At 44.8% G+C, this 21,647-nt stretch overlaps 2 protein-coding genes, 1 long non-coding RNA gene and 2 other non-coding genes across 7 annotated transcripts in view; 2 read left to right on the top strand and 3 right to left on the bottom strand.

Moving 5' to 3' along the window:
* TEX2 (testis expressed 2) overlaps positions 1–12,678 on the top strand; it is a 50,755-nt gene extending 38,077 nt beyond the window's left edge. The window contains exons 8-12 of one of the 2 annotated variants that reach the window (XM_064150564.1): positions 3,487–3,619; positions 7,621–7,743; positions 9,628–9,837; positions 10,044–10,164; positions 10,656–12,678. In XM_064150564.1, coding sequence (XP_064006634.1) covers positions 3,487–3,619; positions 7,621–7,743; positions 9,628–9,837; positions 10,044–10,164; positions 10,656–10,778 — 710 coding nt within the window. In that variant the 3' untranslated portion in view covers positions 10,779–12,678. Of the gene's footprint in view, positions 1–225; positions 1,264–3,486; positions 3,620–7,620; positions 7,744–9,627; positions 9,838–10,043; positions 10,165–10,655 lie in introns of those variants that run through there. The other variant, XM_064150565.1, reaches the window with a different exon arrangement.
* Positions 12,679–13,016: 338 nt separating this feature from the next.
* On the bottom strand, positions 13,017–13,153 carry LOC135179817 (small nucleolar RNA SNORA50). The gene has a single exon (XR_010304132.1). It is a non-coding gene; the product is annotated as a small nucleolar RNA SNORA50 (small nucleolar RNA).
* Positions 13,154–13,190: 37 nt separating this feature from the next.
* LOC135179154 (uncharacterized) lies at positions 13,191–13,916 on the bottom strand. The gene is made up of 2 exons (XR_010303929.1): positions 13,450–13,916; positions 13,191–13,257 (listed from the first exon to the last, which is right to left on the bottom strand). It is a non-coding gene; the product is annotated as an uncharacterized LOC135179154 (long non-coding RNA).
* LOC135179816 (small nucleolar RNA SNORD104) lies at positions 13,338–13,400 on the bottom strand. The gene has a single exon (XR_010304131.1). It is a non-coding gene; the product is annotated as a small nucleolar RNA SNORD104 (small nucleolar RNA).
* Positions 13,917–15,318: 1,402 nt separating the features above from the next.
* Positions 15,319–21,647, top strand: part of ERN1 (endoplasmic reticulum to nucleus signaling 1) — a 29,692-nt gene continuing 23,363 nt past the window's right edge. For both annotated transcript variants that reach the window (XM_064150553.1, XM_064150552.1), the window contains exon 1: positions 15,319–15,459. In XM_064150553.1, the coding sequence (XP_064006623.1) occupies positions 15,388–15,459 (72 nt within the window). In that variant the 5' untranslated portion in view covers positions 15,319–15,387. The remainder of the gene's footprint in view (positions 15,460–21,647) is intronic.

Here is a 21,647-nt window from a genome sequence, read left to right as displayed (position 1 = left end):
TTGTCTCTTCAAGATCTTAGTTCTGTTTTTAGAGGTCAAGCAAAAGAAGTTCCCCGGAATGGGGAATTTGTGATTGAATTCAGCTGTGCACAGTTGGAGAAAACGAGCCAGTTTCTGCTCAGAAGCAATCCAGGTTTCATCTTTGCTCATATCATGCAGCCTGGACCCGATTTTTTTAAGGTTTATTTTGATGTACAACTCATTTGCCTGCCACTCTTATTGCAGTGTTCCCTAGCTTGTATGAACGTCATCATCAGCCTTTTACAACAATAGCAGATGCATGAAATTGAGGAGGAAGTAAACAAACTTCATCACTGATATTAAACACATTGTGCCACTCAGATCACTGACTGAAAGCACGAGATGGCTGCTAAGCTCTGACCTTTGCCGTGTAAAACTGTGAGCAAAACAGACTTTGGGGAGTTACTAAAACTCTCTTGGATGTGCACAGTGTGCGAACTGCTGCTGCCTGTTGTATCCAAAGCTATTGTTTGCCCTTCTCTCTCCTGAGACTTGCAGCTCTTCGGGGAACAGCCTTATCTCTGAAACACTGGGTACTTTACTCTCAACTTCTTGAAAGGATGTTTTCCACTGAGCTTTAGAAACAAAGCACGCTGGAAAAGAGCAAATTGTTTTGTTGTCACGAGGAACAAAAACTGTCTTAAGAGAGATGCAAATGGAATAGCTGGAGTAAGCTCATGTGCAGTCAGTATTTGGGGGTCTCAGCCAAGGTGCTGCTGCTGCTTCTGCACTTCCTGCCGGGTCAGCAGCTTCTCCATGGTACTTAGGACATCCTCCAGTGTTTCCAGTAGCAAAGTGGCTTCACCTTTGGTAGAAAGTTTATTTTGAGTTCCAGAAAAAGTGAATTGAAAAAATAAAATCTTCACCTGTACGAGGCTTGCCGAGTGGCTTGGTGGTTTCTTTTCAAAGGAGCTTGTGCTTCGGGGCTTTCCTCGGACTGTTTGCCTGGGTTTAAACATTTTTTGAATTCCTTTCTCTGTTCTCACAACTTCACTTGTAACTGAAGACCAGTTCTAAGTCATGAGATGGGATTTAGGAGATTGCTGAACTCTTGGCTTCAATTAATTGCCAACAACAGCAGAGAGAACAAATTAACTCCTTCAGTTCCTTGTTCGGTTAAGCTGTGATGAGCAAACTGTTATGGTAGAATCTGTATCTTTGCAACTCCTTTTATGTTGTCAAATGTGGACTCTCAGTATCTGAGTTTTTAAGAGCTTGCAGTGAATAATTACTGAAAATAAAATTGCTAAAATTACTAATTGCTAAAGTAATTACTGAAGTCCCTTGTTTTGCTGTTCTTCTTAAAAGACAAGGAAAATGGTCCTTTATTATTTGACTCCTTGAAGTAAGGTGGCCAAGAGAGCCAATGGCATCCCGGGCTGGCTCGGGAGCAGTGTGGGCAGCAGGACAAGGGAGGTTCTTCTGCCCCTGTACTCAGCACTGATCAGGCCTCACCTTGAGTGCTGTGTCCAGTTCTGGGCCCTTCAGTTCAAGAGAGATGTTGAGGTGCTGGAAGGTGTCCAGAGAAGGGCGACAAAGCTGGTGAGGGGCCTGGAGCACAGCCCTGTGAGGAGAGGCTGAGGGAGCTGGGGGTGTGCAGCCTGCAGAAGAGGAGGCTCAGGGCAGAGCTCATTGCTGTCTACAACTACCTGAAGGAAGGTTGTAGCCAGGTGGGGTTGGGCTCTGCTGCCAGACAATCAGCAACAGAACAAGGGGACACAGTCTAAAGTTGTGGCAGGGGAGGTCTAGGCTGGATGTTAGGAGGAAGCTGTTGGCAGAGAGAGCGATTGGCATTGGAATGGGCTGCCCAGGGAGGTGGTGGAGTCACCATCCCTGCAGGTGTTCAGGAAAAGCCTGGCTGGGGCACTTAGTGCCATGGTCTGATTGACTGGATAGGGCTGGGTGCTAGGTTGGACTGGATGATCTTGGAGGTCTCTTCCAACCTGGTTGATTCTATGATAAGTAAATTTGTTAACAGTCCATGTTAGGAAAAGCTCCTCTTGTTTCTCTTAATGCAGTCCATCCTGGCTGGCAGCACATGCTGTAGTATTTACTGTTCCTCTGTCAAGGCAGGAGGGCCAGATAGCTCTGAATGGACTGCGCCCTCTGCCCAGTTCTTCACCCTCTCTCCATCCATTACCTCCCATTTTTCCCTCTGGAAAATGTGTGTGATGGTTTTGTGGCCAGAAGGAATTTTCCCCTCTCAGTAATGGCAGTAATTTGATCTACTGTTAAAGCAGCATTGACGTTTGAAGCATGCTGACTCACTGGTTATCAAACAGGTCTGTTTTGCTGGTTTCCTTCTGGTGGTCTTACTACAGTTTTGTTACTGTAAAGAGGAGAAATCTATACCAGCTTCTGCTGGAGCCCTTGTGTTTTGTTTTAGAACAGCCATAGAAACACTGATGGGAAGAAAAAGAATCATTTGGGTTGGTAAAGAAGCAGGTTGTGCTCAGTACTGCTTCCAGCATGCCATCTCAGTGTGTCAGTGACCTGATCTCTGGGAGCTGGGTGTGCTTCTGTTAATAGAGATGGGTGGGACTGGGCCAGTGCCATTCTTTGGATCCATTTTTGCAGACAGCAGTTGTTTTTCAGCTGAAAGAGGGCATCTCTTCTCGCTCAGTCAGACCCAAAGGGTAGTTAGCATTAATTGCTTCTGAATAAGTAAATAAAAATAGAATACATTAGTGGTTATGTGCCAGATTCTGGTAGAGCAGACTCTGTGTAGCTGCAGTGTCTGGGAAAGCAAGATGCATAATCTCTGCTTAGCAGCATCTGATGTCTAATCGCTGGATCACAAATACCCTATAGCTTGCTTTAATTGGTGGCGCTGCAGAGCCTCACTTAAGAGGCAGGACCTAATCTTGCCATTATTCCCAAGACAATTCTGTTGGTGATTGGTCTGCCCAGACAGTGGCATTTAATTCAGTACCACACCTCTGGAACTGTTCAAAGTAATGCCCCTGCTTGCTTTGAGGCATAAGTGTTTGTAATCAGAGCAAACCGATAAACCATTGCAAAAGCCAAGGGGACTGCCAGTAATATTGCTCTGGGATTTCAAGTTTTGCCTCATTTGGAGAGTGTAAGTAGTAGAGGAAGTGTCCCCATTACTGCTTGGCTGGGAGCAGTACTGTAAATAGTTTTGAAGCAAATCCTTCATTGTGTCCTATTTTCTTTGTCGTGGCTCAGATCTCTTTGGCACTTGAGGTGTACTTGCTGATCTCTCTTCCAGCGTGGCTTTGATTTGTATCTCATCATTCAACTTTGTTCCATAAGCTTAATGTGAACAGAAAAAATGCTTTGATAAGCCTTTAGTTATTTGTGAATTAATGACATAATCAATTGATTAAAAAAGTAGTTTTTGTCTTTGGAAAAAGTGTGACTTTAACGTCAAACTAGAATTAATCAAAGCTATGGTGACTGCTCTTAAAGTGACATCTTTTTTGTTGTTCTTGATTATTTTAGGACTTTGGATTGATTTGGAAATGTCCTACAATGGATCTTTTCTAATGACCCTGGAGACTAAGATGAACTTGACCAAACTTGGTAAAGAGCCACTTGGTGAAGCGCTGAAAGTTGGAGAGCTTGGCAAAGAAGGGTAAGGTCTTACCCTGGTAGAACCATGTTGAAAAAGGGAATTGTACCTTTCTGTGTGCAGCTCTGTCTCAGCAGTAGATTGAAAGGAGTTGTTGGGAGGTGTTGAATACACTTAAGTGTAGAACTTGGCCTTTCTGTGCAACTTCAGTGTTTGATTTCACTATTGGTAACTGCAAGATGACATTTGGAGGTCCCTCTCAACCTAAACCGTTCTATGATAATGTAACTTCCCCAACTTGTAGTTTTGCTTTCCCTCTCATTTTTGTGATGTTGTTTGAATTCCTTCAGTCTGTCCATTTGTATTAACCTAGTGATTGACACTTGTCAAATATGCAACCCATCAGCTGTGGAGTGTTGATTCTTTGTGATGTATTCTCTTTGTACTCAAGAAAGCTGCAGTCCCTGAACAATAGCTGGTCTCTGAGTGTACAACCACTGCCAGCAAATCAAGAAAACGTTCTCTGAATCCAGCCATTTGTTTAGATAGGAATAAAATGCTGTGGTTCTTCACAATTAAGATACTAGATGCTTTGTATCCTTGTATGAGAGCTCTGACTGTTCAGTCTGAGATATCTTGAAGTAATACAGCAGGGCTATATTACAGTGCAGCCAGCACAAGAAGATAAATGTGAGAAAACTAATGGCTGAATGATCTCATACCCTGGTAGAAATTCAGAGGATCTAAAATTGACCTAGATTCTTATTGTCACTGCTGGAAAGAAATATTTCTGAATTTACAACAGAGCAGTTGGCAAGTGTGGCTTGTGAAAAATCCCTTTGTCTACCCAAAAAATGAGGCATAGAGAAGGAGATTTCTATACTAATCAAATTCTTGCTTTTTCCTCCCATCCCTTCAGGATTTTCCTATGTATTTTTATATCTGTCCACTGCAATGAAAGGCCTCAGAAATAATTAGTGAATGCATTGATTTTATAGTTAAAATCAGCTTGATCCAGGCTGAGGGATGGGCCCCCAGCCATGCAAATGAAAATGTCTGTAGCTAAGCAACCAATTACCTGAAGGTATGAGCATTAACTGTATTGCTCCCTGCACACGGCTGTGATGTTGCCCTGCTCAGGGCCAGGTACCATGCCAGCTCCACATGAAGAGCAGTCTGATGTACGCTAGCTTGAATGAGATGGTTTTGGTTGCTCGATGGTTGCATTTCCCCCTCCCCCCCAGCCCCTTAAACACAGTGCCTGTTATAAACAGACAAAGACTCTGAGGTAGTATGGAACAGTTTGATTCTTATCTATGCTGTGTTAGTTAATTTTACTGGCATTTTTAATGATGAGCTGACAGCTGCTGTGATAAACCAAACCACACTGCATGTGCTTGCACCCACAATCATGTCTCTAAGTGACGCTTGTTGGTTGCTTGAGTTCCTTTCTCTCCCTCAAGAGCCTCTTGAGATGCAGTAACCACAAACTCTTGTGAGAAAGGCATCTCCTCACCCAGGAAAAGGAGGGTAGGGGTAGCAGCACTGGGTCATCTTTGGACATTGTCGTTGTAAAGTGAGACAAATGGTTGAGTGTTGCAGTCCATTCTGTCTCTGCTGCTGCATTACTGCTTGCAATAGAAGTGAGGTCTGCTGTTGCAGTTTGGTAATGCTCTTTTGCATGCTTTCTCAGGAAAGTGCAGCTCTCAAGGGGTGGAAAACTCTTTACTTGCTAATTTTATAGAATTACTCTAGTAGTGCCTTGGACCATACCTGAGGTTAAGCAAGTGCAGGTGGGCTAAGCCAAAGTTACCAGAGTTTCTTGCCCCATCAAGTCCTTTTTGCTGTGTTGTACCACGTGAAAAAATAAACCCAAACTAACAAATGACAATTCATACAATATTGTGCAATCTGCTCAGGAACAATACTGTAGCTCCAAAGTGGGGTTTGTGCCAGTGTTTGTGTCATGTAAATGGTTCATTGTATGCAGAGATCCCCTGAAATCTCACTCCAAGCTTATTTATTGCTCCTTCAGTCTTGTGGTCTTAGCCAGTCAGTGTTCACTTGTGGAGGCATTTCAGAGGACCCCATCACCTAGGCAAGTAAAACACCTTGTATGAGGGCCTGGCAGATGAACTGGCTGGTATGTGTACAGGAAAGTGAAGGCAGACCACGCTCAGGCACAAAGTGTGTGGTCTGAATATGACCTAAAATACATGAACTTCTCTGAGGAACAGCTCCAGCATTGCTGTTTGGGTCAGTGCCATGAGCCATCCTCCCCTGCTCTAAGTCCTGAGGGAGGTGGTTCAGTTTGGTGTGCTGATCACTTTTGGCCAGGTACCAAATGCAGCTCTGAGTAAGGAGAGGTTTTCAACCCTGATGCCATAGCTTGAGTAGCAAATTTCTTCAGTGCAGAGTGCTGATGTGGTAACTGCCCCTGTTCTTAAAATAGGCAGCTGGGGAGGAGTGTGCTGCACTGAGCTCTACATGAACTGTCCTTTAACATTAGGACTTCCTACAGCAACTAACAGTTTGTTCTATATACAGAGCAGCAGACAGTTGCCTCAGTCCATGTCCTGTGTGCTTCAAATACATTTCCAGGAACACACTCACACAGAAGGAAAATACAACTTGCTCAGAATCCAGTTTATAGCAGCAGAGTGTTACAGTCCCTAGGGCTAAACCCCTGCACTTCTGAAGCTTGTGTAACTGTTTCAAGCTTCTGCATTCAGTAGAGATCTGTTAACACTGAACTGCATTCACTGCATCTTTCCCTCATGTTAATCCGTTTAAAAGATTAGATTTTTTTGTGTGATCCTTTACATAAACTCTTCCAGAGTGGAAGTCTAGGAATTAATTACTACTCTGTGAGGCTTTGTACCCTAAGAGCAGCACTTGTTTGATTTTATTACTTTACTTTCTTCCTCCTTTTCTCCCCATTACATTCTTTGCCTTACTCCATCCTGGACGCTTTCAGAAAACAAACAAAACCCACCAAAACCAAACAAAAAACTGTCATAACCCCTCCCAAACTTTACATTCTGTAAACACCATTCACTGTCAGAGCAGCTGAAAAATTCACAAGCCTGAAGGTCAATTTCTCTACAAATAGAGCAGAGAAAGAAGTATTTCCAGCAAAGATACTAAAGGGAGATTACAGCCTACGTTTGTGTGGGACAAAAGTATCTCTGTAAAACATCTAAGAAAATATTGCTTCCCGAGGCTACCTTAGACTGCTTCTGTTAATAAAATCGCCTTTTTCTGCATAGCATTGCTAAGTGATACCCACACTGTGTCTGCAGGAGGGGGAAGAGCTAGTTTGAGGCAGCTGTGCTCTGCCAGTGTGAGGGCAGAGCATTTCATTTGGAGGCAGATGACAAAGATGGATTCTCCTGTGCTTTCACCGTATTACCTTGGCTGGAAGTTTGTGTTGCAAACATTGCATGTGTGTGTGAGTAGCCAAAATGGAATTTGTTGACTTGGGTTAAAAGTGCTGTGCAAATAAGGTGGTGGGTAGGTTGTGAAGATAAGGGGGGGATGTGTTAGCACTCAGTTAACATCTTCAGGGGATTCTGGGATTCAGTTAGCAGGTGATGCAGCTGTAAGTTGAAGTTTTCTTTTAGTACAAGACAGAATCACACACTCTCACCTTTCAGTTTAAAAGTATGTCTTTGTCAGTGTTCCACAGCAGATGAAAAACCCTGTCCAGCCTCTGTACTGCTCAGCTTCGATGGGAAGCCACAAGCAGCAGCAGAGATGCTTTCAAATGTATTTCAAATAGTCTCCACACTCGATTTGAATATGTAGAACAGCCATTCCCCAGCCAGCCTTGTTCATTCAGGATTACATTCCTCTGGGGAAAACAACATTCCTGTTTGAAGCTGCTTCTGATGGACTGGCTTCAGAGTGAGTTCAGTTTTGCTCTTTCAGATGGAGCTCATTAAAAAGAGGAGGAAACATTTTAAAGTCTCTAGTAGAAATCCATGTAATGCCAGCCCAAGGAGTAGGTGGTGAATACCTGCTTAAGGATATTAACATTTGACCTGGCAATTGCATTGTTTCAGTTTCAGGCCAAGGGCATACTGTCTTGCAGACAGTGATGAGGAATCCTCCAGCGCTGGCTCTTCGGAAGAAGACGATGCTCCTGAAGTGTCAGGAGAGAAGCAGGTGACTCCAGGAGCAGAAGGGTGAGCTCTCTGGTTTTTGTTAATCCTTTCCTCACCAGGCTTAATACCTTGGTGCAGTCCTGTAATGCTCATTGTCACACAGGATGCCACGAGTGAGAATATGTCCAAGCGATTGAACAAATACAACTCGCCCATTTCTAGAGCAAAGATCAAGCCCTGCACTACAAACTGAGAGGAAGTTGCTGAGTGTTTTACCATGCTGGGAGCATTGTTCTCCACACAGCACTTCTGCAGCGTGACCTGTGCAGTGCTCCATTTGACACCTCCAAATTTCTTCACTATTACGCTATGGAAAGAACCAAGCCTTTGGGCCAGGGAACCTGTGGGTGCCTTCTGCAGAGTGTCTTGCCTGGTGGCAGGGCCAAGAACAGAATTTCATGTGTGAGCTTGAAATGCTCTGTGTCCAGTACTACACCCATACTGATCTTGCTGATCCCTTATTTCCAGTGAAAAGAACCTCAAGCCTATTTAAGCCCAACTTACTCAAACCTGGTTTCTTGGGGAGGGTTGAAGGGCTTTGAGTGTGCTGATGCAACACTGCCCTCTGATGTGCAAGACTTTAAAAGAACGGGTCCCTGTGTCAGTTTGGGAGCATGATTCTTTGTTTTGGCTGCCTTTCTGATCTTTTTTCTTTGCTTTCTACAACTGCCATACAATGAGAAGTGCATAGCAGCCCTGAAATGTCTCAGGCAGTCACAAGGTTTCCTGTGCCTGAACACATCTCGGTGAATGTACCTAAAGCCTCCATGACATATCCAAAATGCTCAAGGGAGTTCTCTTGGAGTTTTAGTCCTAAAACCTTTAGAAAACTATGTGATGAATTGTTATAATTATTGCAATAGATGCATTTAATAATTTCAAAGAATATATAGATCACATAAAGAACTGTTAAGGGCAAAGAAAGGGAGAAAAAAACAATTTCCTTACACCTTTCCAAAACCTGCTTTATCACTACTACAGAAACTGAGGAGGGAGGAATACTTTATCTGGGTACAGTTACAGCTAGTGTGAAATCCAAAAGTGGAAGTTAATTCACCTCTATCAGCTGAGGGGCTTCTTCTCTTAGGCAAAGGCAAGTTCTCCGAAAGGCTAGCTAAACATGAGTCCTGTGCAGAACAGGGAAACATCATTTCCTTAGCAAGGCTATCTCTGCTGCATAGCATCAAGAGCCACAATTAGGTATAATGTAGTGTGTGAAAATACCAAACATGCTCTTCTTAGAGTGTGTATTTCCAAAATGGGGTAGGTGTGAGAAAAGACCTAGTCCCTGAAGCATCTGTTTGCAAAGCTAGGCTCTTCCCTGACACTCTCGCCAGGAAAAGCTGATCTTTCTGCAAGTGTAGCTTTGGAGCATTGTTCCACCTGTGGCCTGAATGGCCTTCCTCTTTCACTACCTTTATACTCGCTGTGAAAGCTACAGTCCCTTAATATGAGAACCTTTTTGCTTGATACACACTGTTAAATAGACGTGATGGGATGTGATGGTTGGGCTTTCTATGCTGAAATGTGCTTCTCTCTCAGTTCATCTGCATCTTGACGGTTCTGTTAGAAGGGTAGCAGACAGGTTGTCACTTCTCATGCCAGCTTACTGGCAGAAATGGAGAAAATATAATTAGCAATTTAAAAATGATGTTGTATTTGCAATGCCATCTGGGAAGGTGGGGTGCTCAGACTGGACGGATTTCCTGCCAGACACTTGTGGCTAACAGCAGTGCTGCTGTGTGCAGGCTCTGGTTGGTACTGCTTGGGCATGTGAATATGTTTCTCTTTTTTTTTTTTTTTTTGTCACACCCTGTAATGATTTAATAGGAAATCCATGTCTTAGCAAACAACAGGTTTAAGAAAATTACATTGATGTACTCTTTTTCTGCTCTTTACCTAAAGGTATGTTGGAGGACATAGGACAAGTAAGATCATGAGAATTGTGGATAAAATCACTAAGTCAAAATACTTTCAGAAAGCAACAGAGACTGAGTTTATTAAGAAGAAAATCGAAGAGGTCTCCAATACTCCATTGCTGCTAACAGTTGAAGTGCAAGAGTGCAGAGGAACGCTAGTAATTAACATTCCACCTCCACCTACCGACAGAATATGGTAAGAGAAGCTTCCTGCAGAACTGGGCAGTGTTTTAGGTGTGGTGCCTAAGCTAGCAAAGGGTCAAATAGCTGAAACGGGTTCTTGAAGAACAAGCTGTAAATGAGTTAGGAGCTGCTGTTGGGGGAACACTGACAGTTAACGTACTGAACCATAGGTGTCATCGAAGTGTTTCTAATAGAACCTCATCTGTGTACTCTCCTAAGGTATGGCTTTCGAAGACCTCCCTACCTGGAGCTAAAAGCTCGGCCAAAACTAGGTGAGAGAGAAGTAACACTGGTTCATGTGACTGACTGGATAGAGAGGAAACTGGAACAAGAGTTTCAGGTGTGTTTCCTTTTATGTTTTCATTCTAGTAATGACAGGCTTGGTCTGTTGGGAGGGGTGGGGAGGTTAAATTTTTGCATGTTCCCTATTTCATTCAAGACTAGTTGGTATCCTCCACTGCTCCTGTTCAATGGAAGGGAACTCAGCTGAAATCAGCTTCTGGGATGGTCTGAAGACCATGCATAGACCTGGGTGGAAATCTGGTTTAGTACTTGCCAGAATGATTTCTTTGGAATAAATACCATGTCAGAATTTGTAGTACTTAAATGAAAGCATGATCCTAGGTGTCCTTACAGAATAGAGTCCGAAACTGAGAAAAGGTAGTGAGCCTGATACTGATGGACACATTCTGTGATTCAGTGTGAGCAGTGACTCAATGCTGAACTCAAACACCTTTGATCTGGAAATTTGTTGTTTTAAACTAAACAAATCAGAAAAAGGCTTCAAGTGGTCTGTAAAATGTAACTTGATATATTTACATCTTTCCACAGAAAATCTTTGTCATGCCAAACATGGATGATGTTTATATTCCTTTAATGCACTCAGCCATGGATCCTCGCTCTTCTACGTGCCCTCCTAAAGATCTGATCATGGAGGCTCCTGATCAACCATGACATGTGAAGACTCTTACAGTTTACAGTATTATAAAAGTTATTCACATGGTTTTATAAACTGTGCTGTAGTTCTCATCCTTAACTCATGCCACTTGCCCCCCTCCAAAGGACTGCCTATAACCGTACCTTTGCGCTCACTTGCCTGGTTATTGTTCCTGTGTACTTCAGCTACATGAAGTTTCATTCCATTCAGCAGGTGATTTATTTTTGTACTGGCTACCATCAGGATTTTAACTCGGAGGCTAAGATGACCTGTTCTTTGGGAGTGGGAGGAGGAACCTAAGTGTAATAGATGGAGGAGCTCGTTGACACACCTTTAGTTTTCACGCTGTATTAACGTGCATTAAAGCCTTGAAAGGTTGTTTGGCAGCAAAGGAACCGCGTGCCAAATGGAAAAAAGTCCTAAGGAATGGATTTATGAAACTGGAAGAATATGTTTTTCTTTCTCAGGCAGTTGGAGGTGTAGAATGAACTGTTTTATGTTCTTTCACTTCTGCAGTCAATAGCTTGTGTCAAGCAATCAAAATATGAAATGCTTTCAGGATAAAAGAATGTAAATTGGATATATAGGAAATATTGTGGTTCAGCGTGGGAGATACATTGTAACTTTTTTTCATACAGAACTTGTGCTTTTTTTGAGAAGCAAGTAGCCATAAAACACAGACAACTATCAGCGAAGGTGGGGGCTGCCAGATTTCTGTCAGTGAGAAGAAAAAAAGCTGGTAAAGCCATGAGACCAAACCATAGCAAGCCGCCTTATAGTGAGGTACAATCACCTTGGTTCATAATTAACTCTGAATGTTTCTAAAGACATGAGCACACACCTAAATGTCAATACTGCACATTACCAGGAGTACTTAGTTACCTACTGTGTAGAGCCTCTTGCTACAACAAAACACACCAAGTTCTTCGAAGAGTTTGTTGCTGTGAGTCTTTTCCATTGCACTGTGTTTACACCCAAAGCATGGGACCAACTCTGAGGTCACAGCCCTGCACCTGCAGGCCATCAGTTGGATGCTTGTGAGAACAGCTGTGACTGAAGAGATTTAGACCCCCATGCCTTGGTTCTTTGGACTTTGTGGAATAGGAATTCAAGTATTGCAATTTCTCAAGCCGATCGCTGTGTAATTAAAGACTGTTTCTGCTAATTAGTGGCCAAAACTAAGGGGGGAGGGAGAACTGCCTTTTCTTTCTGTCTGGTGTAACGATTCAAGATGAAATGTATGCAGGAAATTCAATATTCAAACACTACATATCCACTATTTAACACATGTAGTATTTTTCTGATACTCAGTGTTGCCAACTGCTCATGGATGTCAGAAAACATTTTAGTTTACAAAGAAGGTGAGCTTTGCCTCTCCTTCAGCAACATGATTTGCTTTTTTTTTTCTTAGAAGTAATTTTTTAAGGACTTTTTTGTACGTTGTGTTGTCACATTTGATGCAAATCAAACTTCCCATGTGTAATGATGATTTGCCATCTCTAAAAGAAGCTATTCTATTGAAGGTTTTTTAAACAGCACCTTGCCTGAAACATAAAAACTAGCATTTAATATATTTAAAATTAATTCTATATTTGAACACCTATTTTGGTTACCTTTAATTGAAATATTAGTAGGTTATATTTGTTACCTGAACTCCTCCTTGATCATTCCAGGCTGTGTATATTCTGGGGTTTGCTCTGATCATGTAGGCATTATTTGCCTTCCATGAAGTCTGCATGTCTCGTACACAGGTCTTTTAATTTCTATGTGCAATAACTGAAGTCAGAGGACTAGATGCACTAATGTGTAAAGATTTAGAGTTACTACACAAGGTTGTCATATTGCACTTCATAAGCCATGGGTAACTACACTCTGCTTGCTTTGTTTTATTAAATAAATTTATCCCATGTCAAACAATTACTAAGATTTATTTCTATTTCGTGCTTAGCCATCGTCTTCTACGATGTGCATAAAGCATCTCCCCTTCTCCCCCCAGCTGATTTTGTGCGTTAATATCCACCTCGCTTTGACCCAGGTGTTTCGATTGGCAGGAGTCCTGGGCTTTCGCACCCCCTCTACAAATTCAACTAATTCAGCAACAAAAGCGGAGTAAAATCATTCGACAGCGCATGATTCACCCTGCTACCCCCTTCCCCCTGCTAGGCCGCCAAGCATCAGCGCCTGAGCGCGGCGCGGCAGCTGCGGCGCCATTTTGTGCGGCGGCAGGGGTCGGGCAGGCAGCCCTCGCCGAGCCGAGATGTCGCTTGCTTTTAAAAGAGCCACCCGGGGCGGGCCGAGCAGCCCCAGTTATGAACAAGCACCTCACTCTAGCACTACAGCTTGGCCAGCGGCGCCGCAGGCAGGGCCCCCCGCCGGGTCAAAGGCAGTGCAGGAGACGCGCGGACGGTCACAAGAACCAGCCGGACACGTTAGCGAGCTGCACACAACTTTTATTTACCAGGCCGCTCCAAACCGCGGACAGTCGCTGCACAGGTCCTGCAAGACACGGATGGAAAAGGGAAGGTTATAGATGCAGTGCATCGCAGCCGCCCCGCAGTTTGGGCGGCTGCCTAGGCGCTCAGTAGTAGTTTTGCTTCATGCCTGTCAGCAGTCTAACACGCGTCGAAAGACATCACCGCGGCCCGGCTCTCCCGCTCACGCACCCAGCCTGCCCTCCGCGACACTCACCTCCCCTCGCTCCGCCGACAGAAAGGCCGAGCGCTCCCCGCGCTGCGCTTTATACAGCGGCCATCTCCCCGCCCCTCCCCATGACCAATAGGAGCCCAACTCGGCGTCACGTGCTAGCGCGGGTGCGGCTGCGCGCGAGGGGGCGGGGCTGTGGGCGGCGCGGGGCCGCCCCCAGGTGCTGAGGCGGCGGTGGGCGGGAGGCGCTGGGGCGTTAAGGGAGCCAGGTGAGCAGCTTCTGCCCCGCTGTGTGCGGAGCTTTATTCGCCTTTCCCGAGGTTACAGTGCGCTTCCTTTAGTGGTTCGCTCAAGCACTTTGTTGATGTGGAGAAAAAAAGGCTTAATATTAAAAATGTGAAAGTTTAGGTCTTGCTTGGCCCTCGGCGCTGCTCACCTCTGGGGCGGTGCCTCAGGCTCAGCGCAGAGGCGCAGAAAGAGCGGCAGGGCGCAGGTTAATGGCGGCGCTCCTTCCCGTGAGGCCGTCTGAGGGGCTTTGTGACAACTGCAGTGTGGTAGGGGCATGCGCGGGTTTTGCTTAGCTGAGAAACACCGCCTTTAACGTTTAACGGAGCACAGCATGGCGTTGATCTTACGGCTGAAAACGTCGTGTGGCAAGAGCTGACGGTCCCTGAACGCGCCAGACGGTTTCCAGGCTGCAGGCAGACCGCTCCGTGCCGATCCCGAGGTGCTGGGGGCCGGGAGCTGTCCGAGGCCGTAAGGCTAAAGCGACAGGCCACTATGCTCTGGGGAGGCCTAGTTTCTCACACACCATCACCTGTGCTCTCTGCACATACACAACTGCGGCGTGAACAGCTGCTGTGTGGTTACAGGACTTTTGGTACGTGTAGTAGAGGTCTAGGTGTGGGCCGTACACATTCTCTTGCCCTGGCCTGCACAGTGCAGTGTGTTAAAGGGTCTGCCTGCGCTCAAATAGTCCAAATGCTTAAGATACAAGTCCAGCACAAAGGAACCCATCTGTCAGTACCAGAGAACTGAAATCTCAGTGTAGTTTCTCACTCCAGTATGTTTTTATGCATTCAAACTTGGAGGTTAGATCATAATTATATCTCCTGCCAGTATAATCCAAGTTATGCTTGTTACAAGAAGTTGCTGCCAGAGCTGATCTGTTACGTGCACACTTAGTACTCACTGTGCTCAGCAGCTCCATTAACGATACCGGTATTGAAAAGCAAACAGTATGTAGCAAGGACAAAGTGGCTTTGTTACATAAATTGGGATCTGAAAGCTAAGCCTTTGCCAAGCAGTGAACATTTCCTCTCCTTCTGATAGCTTCCTCCATTTGATTCAGTATTTTTTGGTGTTTATCTGTTCAGAGCAACTTGGACCTGCCCGTGGTTCAGAGGCACATACTTTGATTTTGCATTTATTTCGGGCATTGCAAAGCACATCAAGGTCAAAAGTCAAAACGAGAGCTATGCCAAATCAATCTGTCCTGATGTGCGTGGAAAGGGGAAAAAAATCCATAGGGAAGCTATACTGGGCAGGGAACTCTTCTTGAAGGCTGCATTTACCCACCTGTGATGTAAAATAGCAGCAGCAGGCAGGCAGCTGCTACTGCACCCGGCGGGCCGAAATGCGGCTCCCGGCTGACCTCTCCTCCAGGCAGGTTTTGCCGGGGCTCGGTGCAAACAGGGAAGCTCTGCCAGCAGCACGAAGCCACAGGGCAGCGCTAGAGCCCTGGCCCTCCTGCCTCCGCGAGGCAGACCTGGGCCGGGCGGGGTGTCAGGCAGCAGTGGCGGCGAACCGGAGGCTGGTGGCGGCCCGGGTGCTACCTGTGCGGGACCGGGTCCGCGGCCGCTCGCGGCTGACGTCGGTGGCCCGGGCCGGGCGGCCCCGCCCCGCCGCAGAGAGCGCCGGACACGCTGCGCCGGGCCGCCAGCGCCGTACCGGGGAGCCGGCCGGGCCCCCGCCGTGGCAGCCATGGAGTCGCTCCGCCGCCTTCTCCTCCTCAGCCTGGGTTTTCTGGTGGTACTGCTGTCGCCGAGGCCCTCGGTAAGCAAGGCGTGGACCGGGCTGAGTGTCCGCTGGGCCTGGCCGGGCAGAGCTGCCCTGCGCGGCGGAGAGGGCAACGGCAGTGCTCACGGCCAGGCCGCTGGGAGAAGGGTGGGCATGGCTCGGCCGTGGTGCTTTTGCGCCCGAGCCGGTGAGGGCCGAGGGAGAGCAAGCCCCATACAGGCCAGTCCCCTCGCCTGCAGAGAAGGGAGCTGAGGGGGCGCACGGACGCCCTGGTGGGCTCCTGCCCAAAGTTTGTAGTGGGTGCCGGTGCTGGCGAAGCCAACGCTCTGCCCATTCTAGTGTCGTTAATGCCCTGTGCCCGTCTGTATGCGCAGCGATGAGGGGCTGCAGTGTGCCGGCCCGACCCTACTCGACAGCTGCCTACCCGCCTCGATGCCCTGCCATATGCCTGACACACCTGGACGTGTTATGGTCCTTGAAATAGAGTACAGAAAGCAGGACAAAGAAACTTTTGGAAGCTGAAACTGTGTAGATGCATAGAGGAACTAGTGAGACATGCTGGAAGATCTTTGCTCTGTCCCTTCATAACCTCCTAAGCATAGAGGCTTGTTTTCTTTCTGAAAACCTTCCTTGTATATAAGTTGATATCCAAATACAAATTAATAGCCGTATGCTGTCTTAAGGCATCGAGATCATTCTGATTCCAGAGTAAAGACAGCAATGTGCACTAAGTGTACAGATGGTTGGTTGATATCCAAAAGAGAGTACAATAAATGCAGAGTTCAAAGACAAAGTGCAGAAGTCACTGCCCTGGAAAACCTCTTAAGAAATAAGCAGGTTGAATGTAAAATGTGGGGTAATAAAAGCACAGGGAATAGTGAAACTGGTGCAAAGCAGATGGAATGCTGAGCAGGTTGTTTGTACAGAGGTAATAATTTGAAACGGTGTACTTTGAAATGGGTGCTATCTAACTGAGGATGGAAAACTAAGTCTTCGAAATTCAGTTCTGAAAGTTGTTCTTTTTAAATTCTCAGAATCAGGAGCCTGGCCAGCTGGCACTTACTGGTTCCATTATCAGAAGTGCAGCATTGGAAAGTTTTAGGCTCTATGCTTTGATGAATTGTCCATTGTTACCTGCAAATGCTGCTGCAATAGATGGGGTTATAGGTCAGATTAAGCAAAGATGAAGACTCTGGGGTTTTTTGCTTAGCATACAATAGCTCCACTCCCTGTCTTTGAAAGTAAACACATTCTGTGAAAGGTGCCTCATGTTGTTACTTCATTAGGAAACTGGAAAAAATTAAATTCAGAGTGTCAACAAAATTTACTTCAAACTCTTTATTGTAGAGTTGGTAATGTCCTTCTCTTAATCTGAACTATAAAATTGGGCTGAGATCTCCTCAGGGTCCTGACAGATTTTGCCAGGGAGACACTGATTTGCAGCTCTTGAAGTTTTAAAAGTAGTACTCAGTGAGAATACTAAGTAATTTTAAATGCTAGAAATACTTTTTGGGTCAGCAGATTATTGCAAAATTTTGTATAATTTTACTTGCATAGTCACAAAAATCTAAACTTAGGCCCTGATAGAATTCTGTGGGAGAATTTCTCCTGCAGAGGGACATGAGCTGTAAACATGAGACCTTGTGATGGGAGATGTCCTTGAGCTTGCTGGCTCAAGGAAGCTAGGCTGTGGACAAGTGAGCAACCCACGCACACCTGCAGAGGGCTGGACCTGCCGGCCCCTGGGGCGGACACAGCTCCAGGGTGCTGAGCCTGCCAGCCCCCTGGGGTGGGAACCACAGGCTGTTTTGCCACAGGGTAACCTATCTGCACCCTGCACGTGGCTTTGGGCCAATCTGTACTGTCCGCTTGTGCCAGCCCTAGGCTGGCTGGATACACCTCCTCTGAGCACTATAGAAGACACTGCACTACCCTAATAAAATTGTACTGATGCATAGCAAGCTGCTGAGTCGAGTCGTCAGTACCCCGATCTCGCCTCTCGCCAGCCTCCGGACCCCGACAGAATTCAGCCTCTTTTATTCTCTGGGTGTCTCCCTGTCTTGCCCTGCCATCTTACCTTAGAGCAGCAGCTGATTTTGGCTTCTCTGTTTCTTTTCTCAGCCCTTACCCCGGTCGTCTTGCTCTGCCAGCTGTAGTCCTCACTGTGACTCCCAAACTAAAATCTGTTTTGTGCTTCAGTCCCTTTTTAGAAGTAGTGTTAGTTTCTGAGAATTTAGTCCCAGACATCTCACCTGTGATTAACCCGTTTAACTGATGAGGCTTATTTAGAACTGTTAATGTCACCTGCGTAAACATTTCCTATGGAAAAGACTGGCATACAGTTCTTGGTGTTGAGGTAACCTGAAAATCATGAGATTGCCTAAAGATTTTGCAGAAAATCTATAGATTTAAGAGTGGTGGTGACGATCTGCTGTGCTCTATGTTCTTTGGTAAGTGTTCTCTTTGTTCATTTGTATTCCAACTTTAGTACTGGTTTCCTGCAGTTCATATTGTATGTTCACACAAGGGCTTTCTTTCCTGTCTTGTCTTCATAAGATGAAAAGCTGCCTCTTGTTATTTGGGTGTCAGGGAATTGCCCTGGTGATGTATAAGAACACATTATACAAGGGTGACATCTCAGGTGCAGCAATGAGAGTTGCAGCAGAGCTGTCAGTAACTAATCAGTCACTGCAAATATTGCATGATGATTATTTACATCTCTCTTATTTGAAAAAAACCCTCTTGGTTTTGGGAGACACAGACATTCCAAATTATACCTGTTTCTCTTTTAACATGGAGTCAGTGCAACTCAAAAAGAACAACTTCCCTGGGATTAAACTGGCATTTAGGACGTGGGTCTGTTCTCTCCTGCAGCCTGTGAGGCTGGTTTCAGTGCCCTATTGCAGGCTGTGTGCAGGCAGCACATGCAGGCTGCACCTGACATGGATGGGAAAAACCCAGCCTTAGCCAGATGTCTTCTTTTCTGATGTGTTTATCTCAGCAGGAGCTATTTGGCCACTGAACTGATACAGGCATGAAAACCTGTATGAGACAGCAGAAGGTTTTGGGGAGAACTTGTTCATTATGTTAACTAACATTTATGTGTTTTATTTCAGTTGCAGATGTCCTTGGTTGCTCAAAAAACCCTCAATGTATTAGGGTTTAGGGTTTTTTTTGGTGTCTTGCACACCTAAAATTATCCTGAACATCTCAGTCCTGGAGGGTAAACTCAAGTGCTTATAATACCATCCTACTAACTTTGGTTGCTAGTATTCTTGTGAATACTGAAATAAGTTTTGGGTTCACAGAGAGAAACATCTGAAAACTCAGCTGGGAACCACACAAAGTTCAGTCAGGTCTGAGCACTTTTGGAGCAGACCTCACGTAGTTCTGGTTTTCCTGTTGCAGTGGAATGGGCATAGGAGTGATAAGTTGGAGTGTTGATGAGAAGTAGCTAAAAAAGACTTGTTGGAATTTTGTTTGAGCCTGAAAGATCTGTAGATTTGATTTCACTGTCTAAAGGAGATAGAGTTCATTATTTGGCAGCTCTTTCACATATTAACTTTATTATTGGTTACTGAAAAACCTCCCCCCCAGTAGTTTGCTGAATTTTACAAAGAGTTTCTTCATGGCCTGGTGTTCTGACTAGAGCTTTAGCCTCTAGCCAGGCAGTGTCATTACAGGGAAGCTGTCAGAAGCAGAGTGATGAATCATAGGCTCTCTGTGATGGATATGCCAAGTGCTTGCAGTGTGCGCTAGTGGCTAAAAATGTTTTGGTTTGCATCCTTCTTGGGTTACCAATTGTGGCTCCAGCAGCATAAATTGTGGTAGAGGCCTTTTCTTATCTGAGGAAAGTGGCTGGTGTTCTTAATGCTGGGGGTGCTTGGTAATAGCTTTGTAGCAGAATGCCAAAGTGCAGCCTGATGAAAGCTCAGCTAATTATGGAGTGAGAAATATGGATTTTGTTTTTCTTTGAGCAATTATACATCTTGCCATTTTTGTTGTTTGGTAAGCCAGACTCTCATTTATCACCCATCAGACCTTGCAAATGAAGTTTGCTGCATGTGTATTCCTACTTAAGGTGCCAAAAAGAGAATATTATTACCTGGTAACACATGGCACTGTCACTTGTTTAGTAACACTCTAATATTTCTATGAAGTCAGAGTCAGCAGCACACCATCACCCCCACAATGTCACTACAAAGTGTTTTCCTGTTCTTTATTCTTACTTGAAGAACCTCTTGTGGTATCACCCCCACAGCAAAGCATATTTCTGGGTTACAGAGAGATAACCTCAAGGAACTGAGCGGCCTCGTTTTATATCTGCTGTTTCCACTGACTTCAGCAAGGGTTTGTGTATACTTGGTGACCTGCATCACTGGTTTTTAAGTAAATAAATTAATGGAAGAAGTTATTCCTATGGGGATCTGTTTCCTTCTAACACAATAAAACAAAGTAGGGCACTGCTCTGCTAACCCTTAAAAAGATGTAAAATGCTGCAGTGAGTGAAGATAATATCATCTGTGACACTGAACTGGAGCACAGGCTTACAGAAACACACCAGAACTCGTTCTGCAGCTTTCCTGACCTTCCTCTGACTCCATGGGTCATCCAGAGTTGTTTTCAGTAGTTTTACTTTGACTACTAGAACATTTTATCAAGATGTGGTAACTCTGGATTGAGGGGAAGATTCTTGTGTAAGGGTTAACTGGCATTCATAATGTGCATTTCTCTTTCTAAATTGCTGTTTCTAATAAACAGTGCATTTCTGTTCTATTCTGAAGCTGCTGTGTTCTATTTAGTCCCAAAGTTGAGGCTGTTACGGATTATTAGCAGTCAGCGCTTCAGAGAATTTGTCAAAACTGAACTCGGGGAGAGCTCAGAAGTTTGTGTTTCAAATTTAGTTATTAAAAATTATTTAAAGCAGTCCCCAAGTAATTTCAAAATATGGGTGATCCCTGGTGCTGTGGAGGATTATTCTAAGTACAGACTGGCAAGGCAGTAGAAGCTCTCCTCAGGTTCTAAAGAGGGGAGCTGTTAAAATAAACATTATTGCAGTTTCAGATAAATTAAAGGACCCAAACTAGGTTTGCCTTCTGTCACACTTTTTCTGTTCACCAAGTTGTTATTTTTGCTTAGATGCCTTGTGTCCTGACCGATCTTTGTTACATTCAGTTGTTGTATCTCCTCAGAAATAAAAGTGCATTTCAGGATTTTGCCTGCATCACAGCAGTTGAGACCCCACCCTGCAGGGAGGACACTGTGTGTGCACACCAGTAAAGTGTCTGGCTCAGGACTGAGATTATTATGGCACTTTTTTGTGTTGTGGAGAATTCTCTAACATAATTCACACAGAAATGAAAACAAGTTTGGCTTGTGCATACAGGGTTCTATGATTTTCATAGCTTGTCATAACAATGCTAATTCCAGATAGTCAATTATAAAGCTTTGTGTTCAAAGTAAAGTCTATTGAGTATATTCAACCTTGGCACCACATTTCTAGCTACTGATAAAACTTACTTATACTGTAATAATTTTTAATAGTTAAAAAAATCTGAGTGGCTGAAAGATAATAATTTGAAGAATTTATTCATTTTTGCATATTTTTGTTTGCCATTTGAAAGAATAAAACCTTGGGTTTTGTGCTGTTATACTAACTCCCATGGCTTTTCTCCAAGTGTCTGCTGTAGATATTGGTCAAAGTACATGAGCAATATTGTCCTGCAAAGCCTACGGGCTCACCTGGAGCTTTAAATTCATCTCCTAAGCTTCAGCAGTGTCAGTGCATTACTCAGCTGGTTCTTCCCAACTGCATGATATTGTGTACTTTGAAAAGTGTGAGTGAATGGAAAATGTTTAATGTGTGGGGTTTGATGTATTTGTCTGTGTGCAAACACAGGTTCAGAAGCAAAGGAGAAGCTGCTTGGAATGTGTTCTCTGTTCAGCCTCTCACCCAGAGAAGGTGGTGTCGGACAGACGGGGCTGCAGTGACCACATCAGTGCCACTGATAGCTGAGTATACGAAAGCGCTTCTTAAACAGCCTTGAGGGAAAGCATTAGAAGTGGTATAAAGATGAAGTCAATTCGAGGAGAGAATGAGCTTAGCAGGAGCGGTGATGCTGCCCAACTGTATTTTGAAGGGAGAAGATCCATGCATGTGGCAGTTCCTTTTGTCAGTGAAATCTGTGTGCCTCTGTGCTGATTTTATACCCAGAGAAACTCTC

Source organism: Pogoniulus pusillus, chromosome 11, assembly GCF_015220805.1.
Source record: "Pogoniulus pusillus isolate bPogPus1 chromosome 11, bPogPus1.pri, whole genome shotgun sequence".
In the NCBI taxonomy this organism is placed as follows: Eukaryota; Metazoa; Chordata; class Aves; order Piciformes; family Lybiidae; genus Pogoniulus; species Pogoniulus pusillus.
Note: the sequence above shows the minus strand (reverse complement) of the source record. Positions and strands in the feature narration are given on the sequence as shown.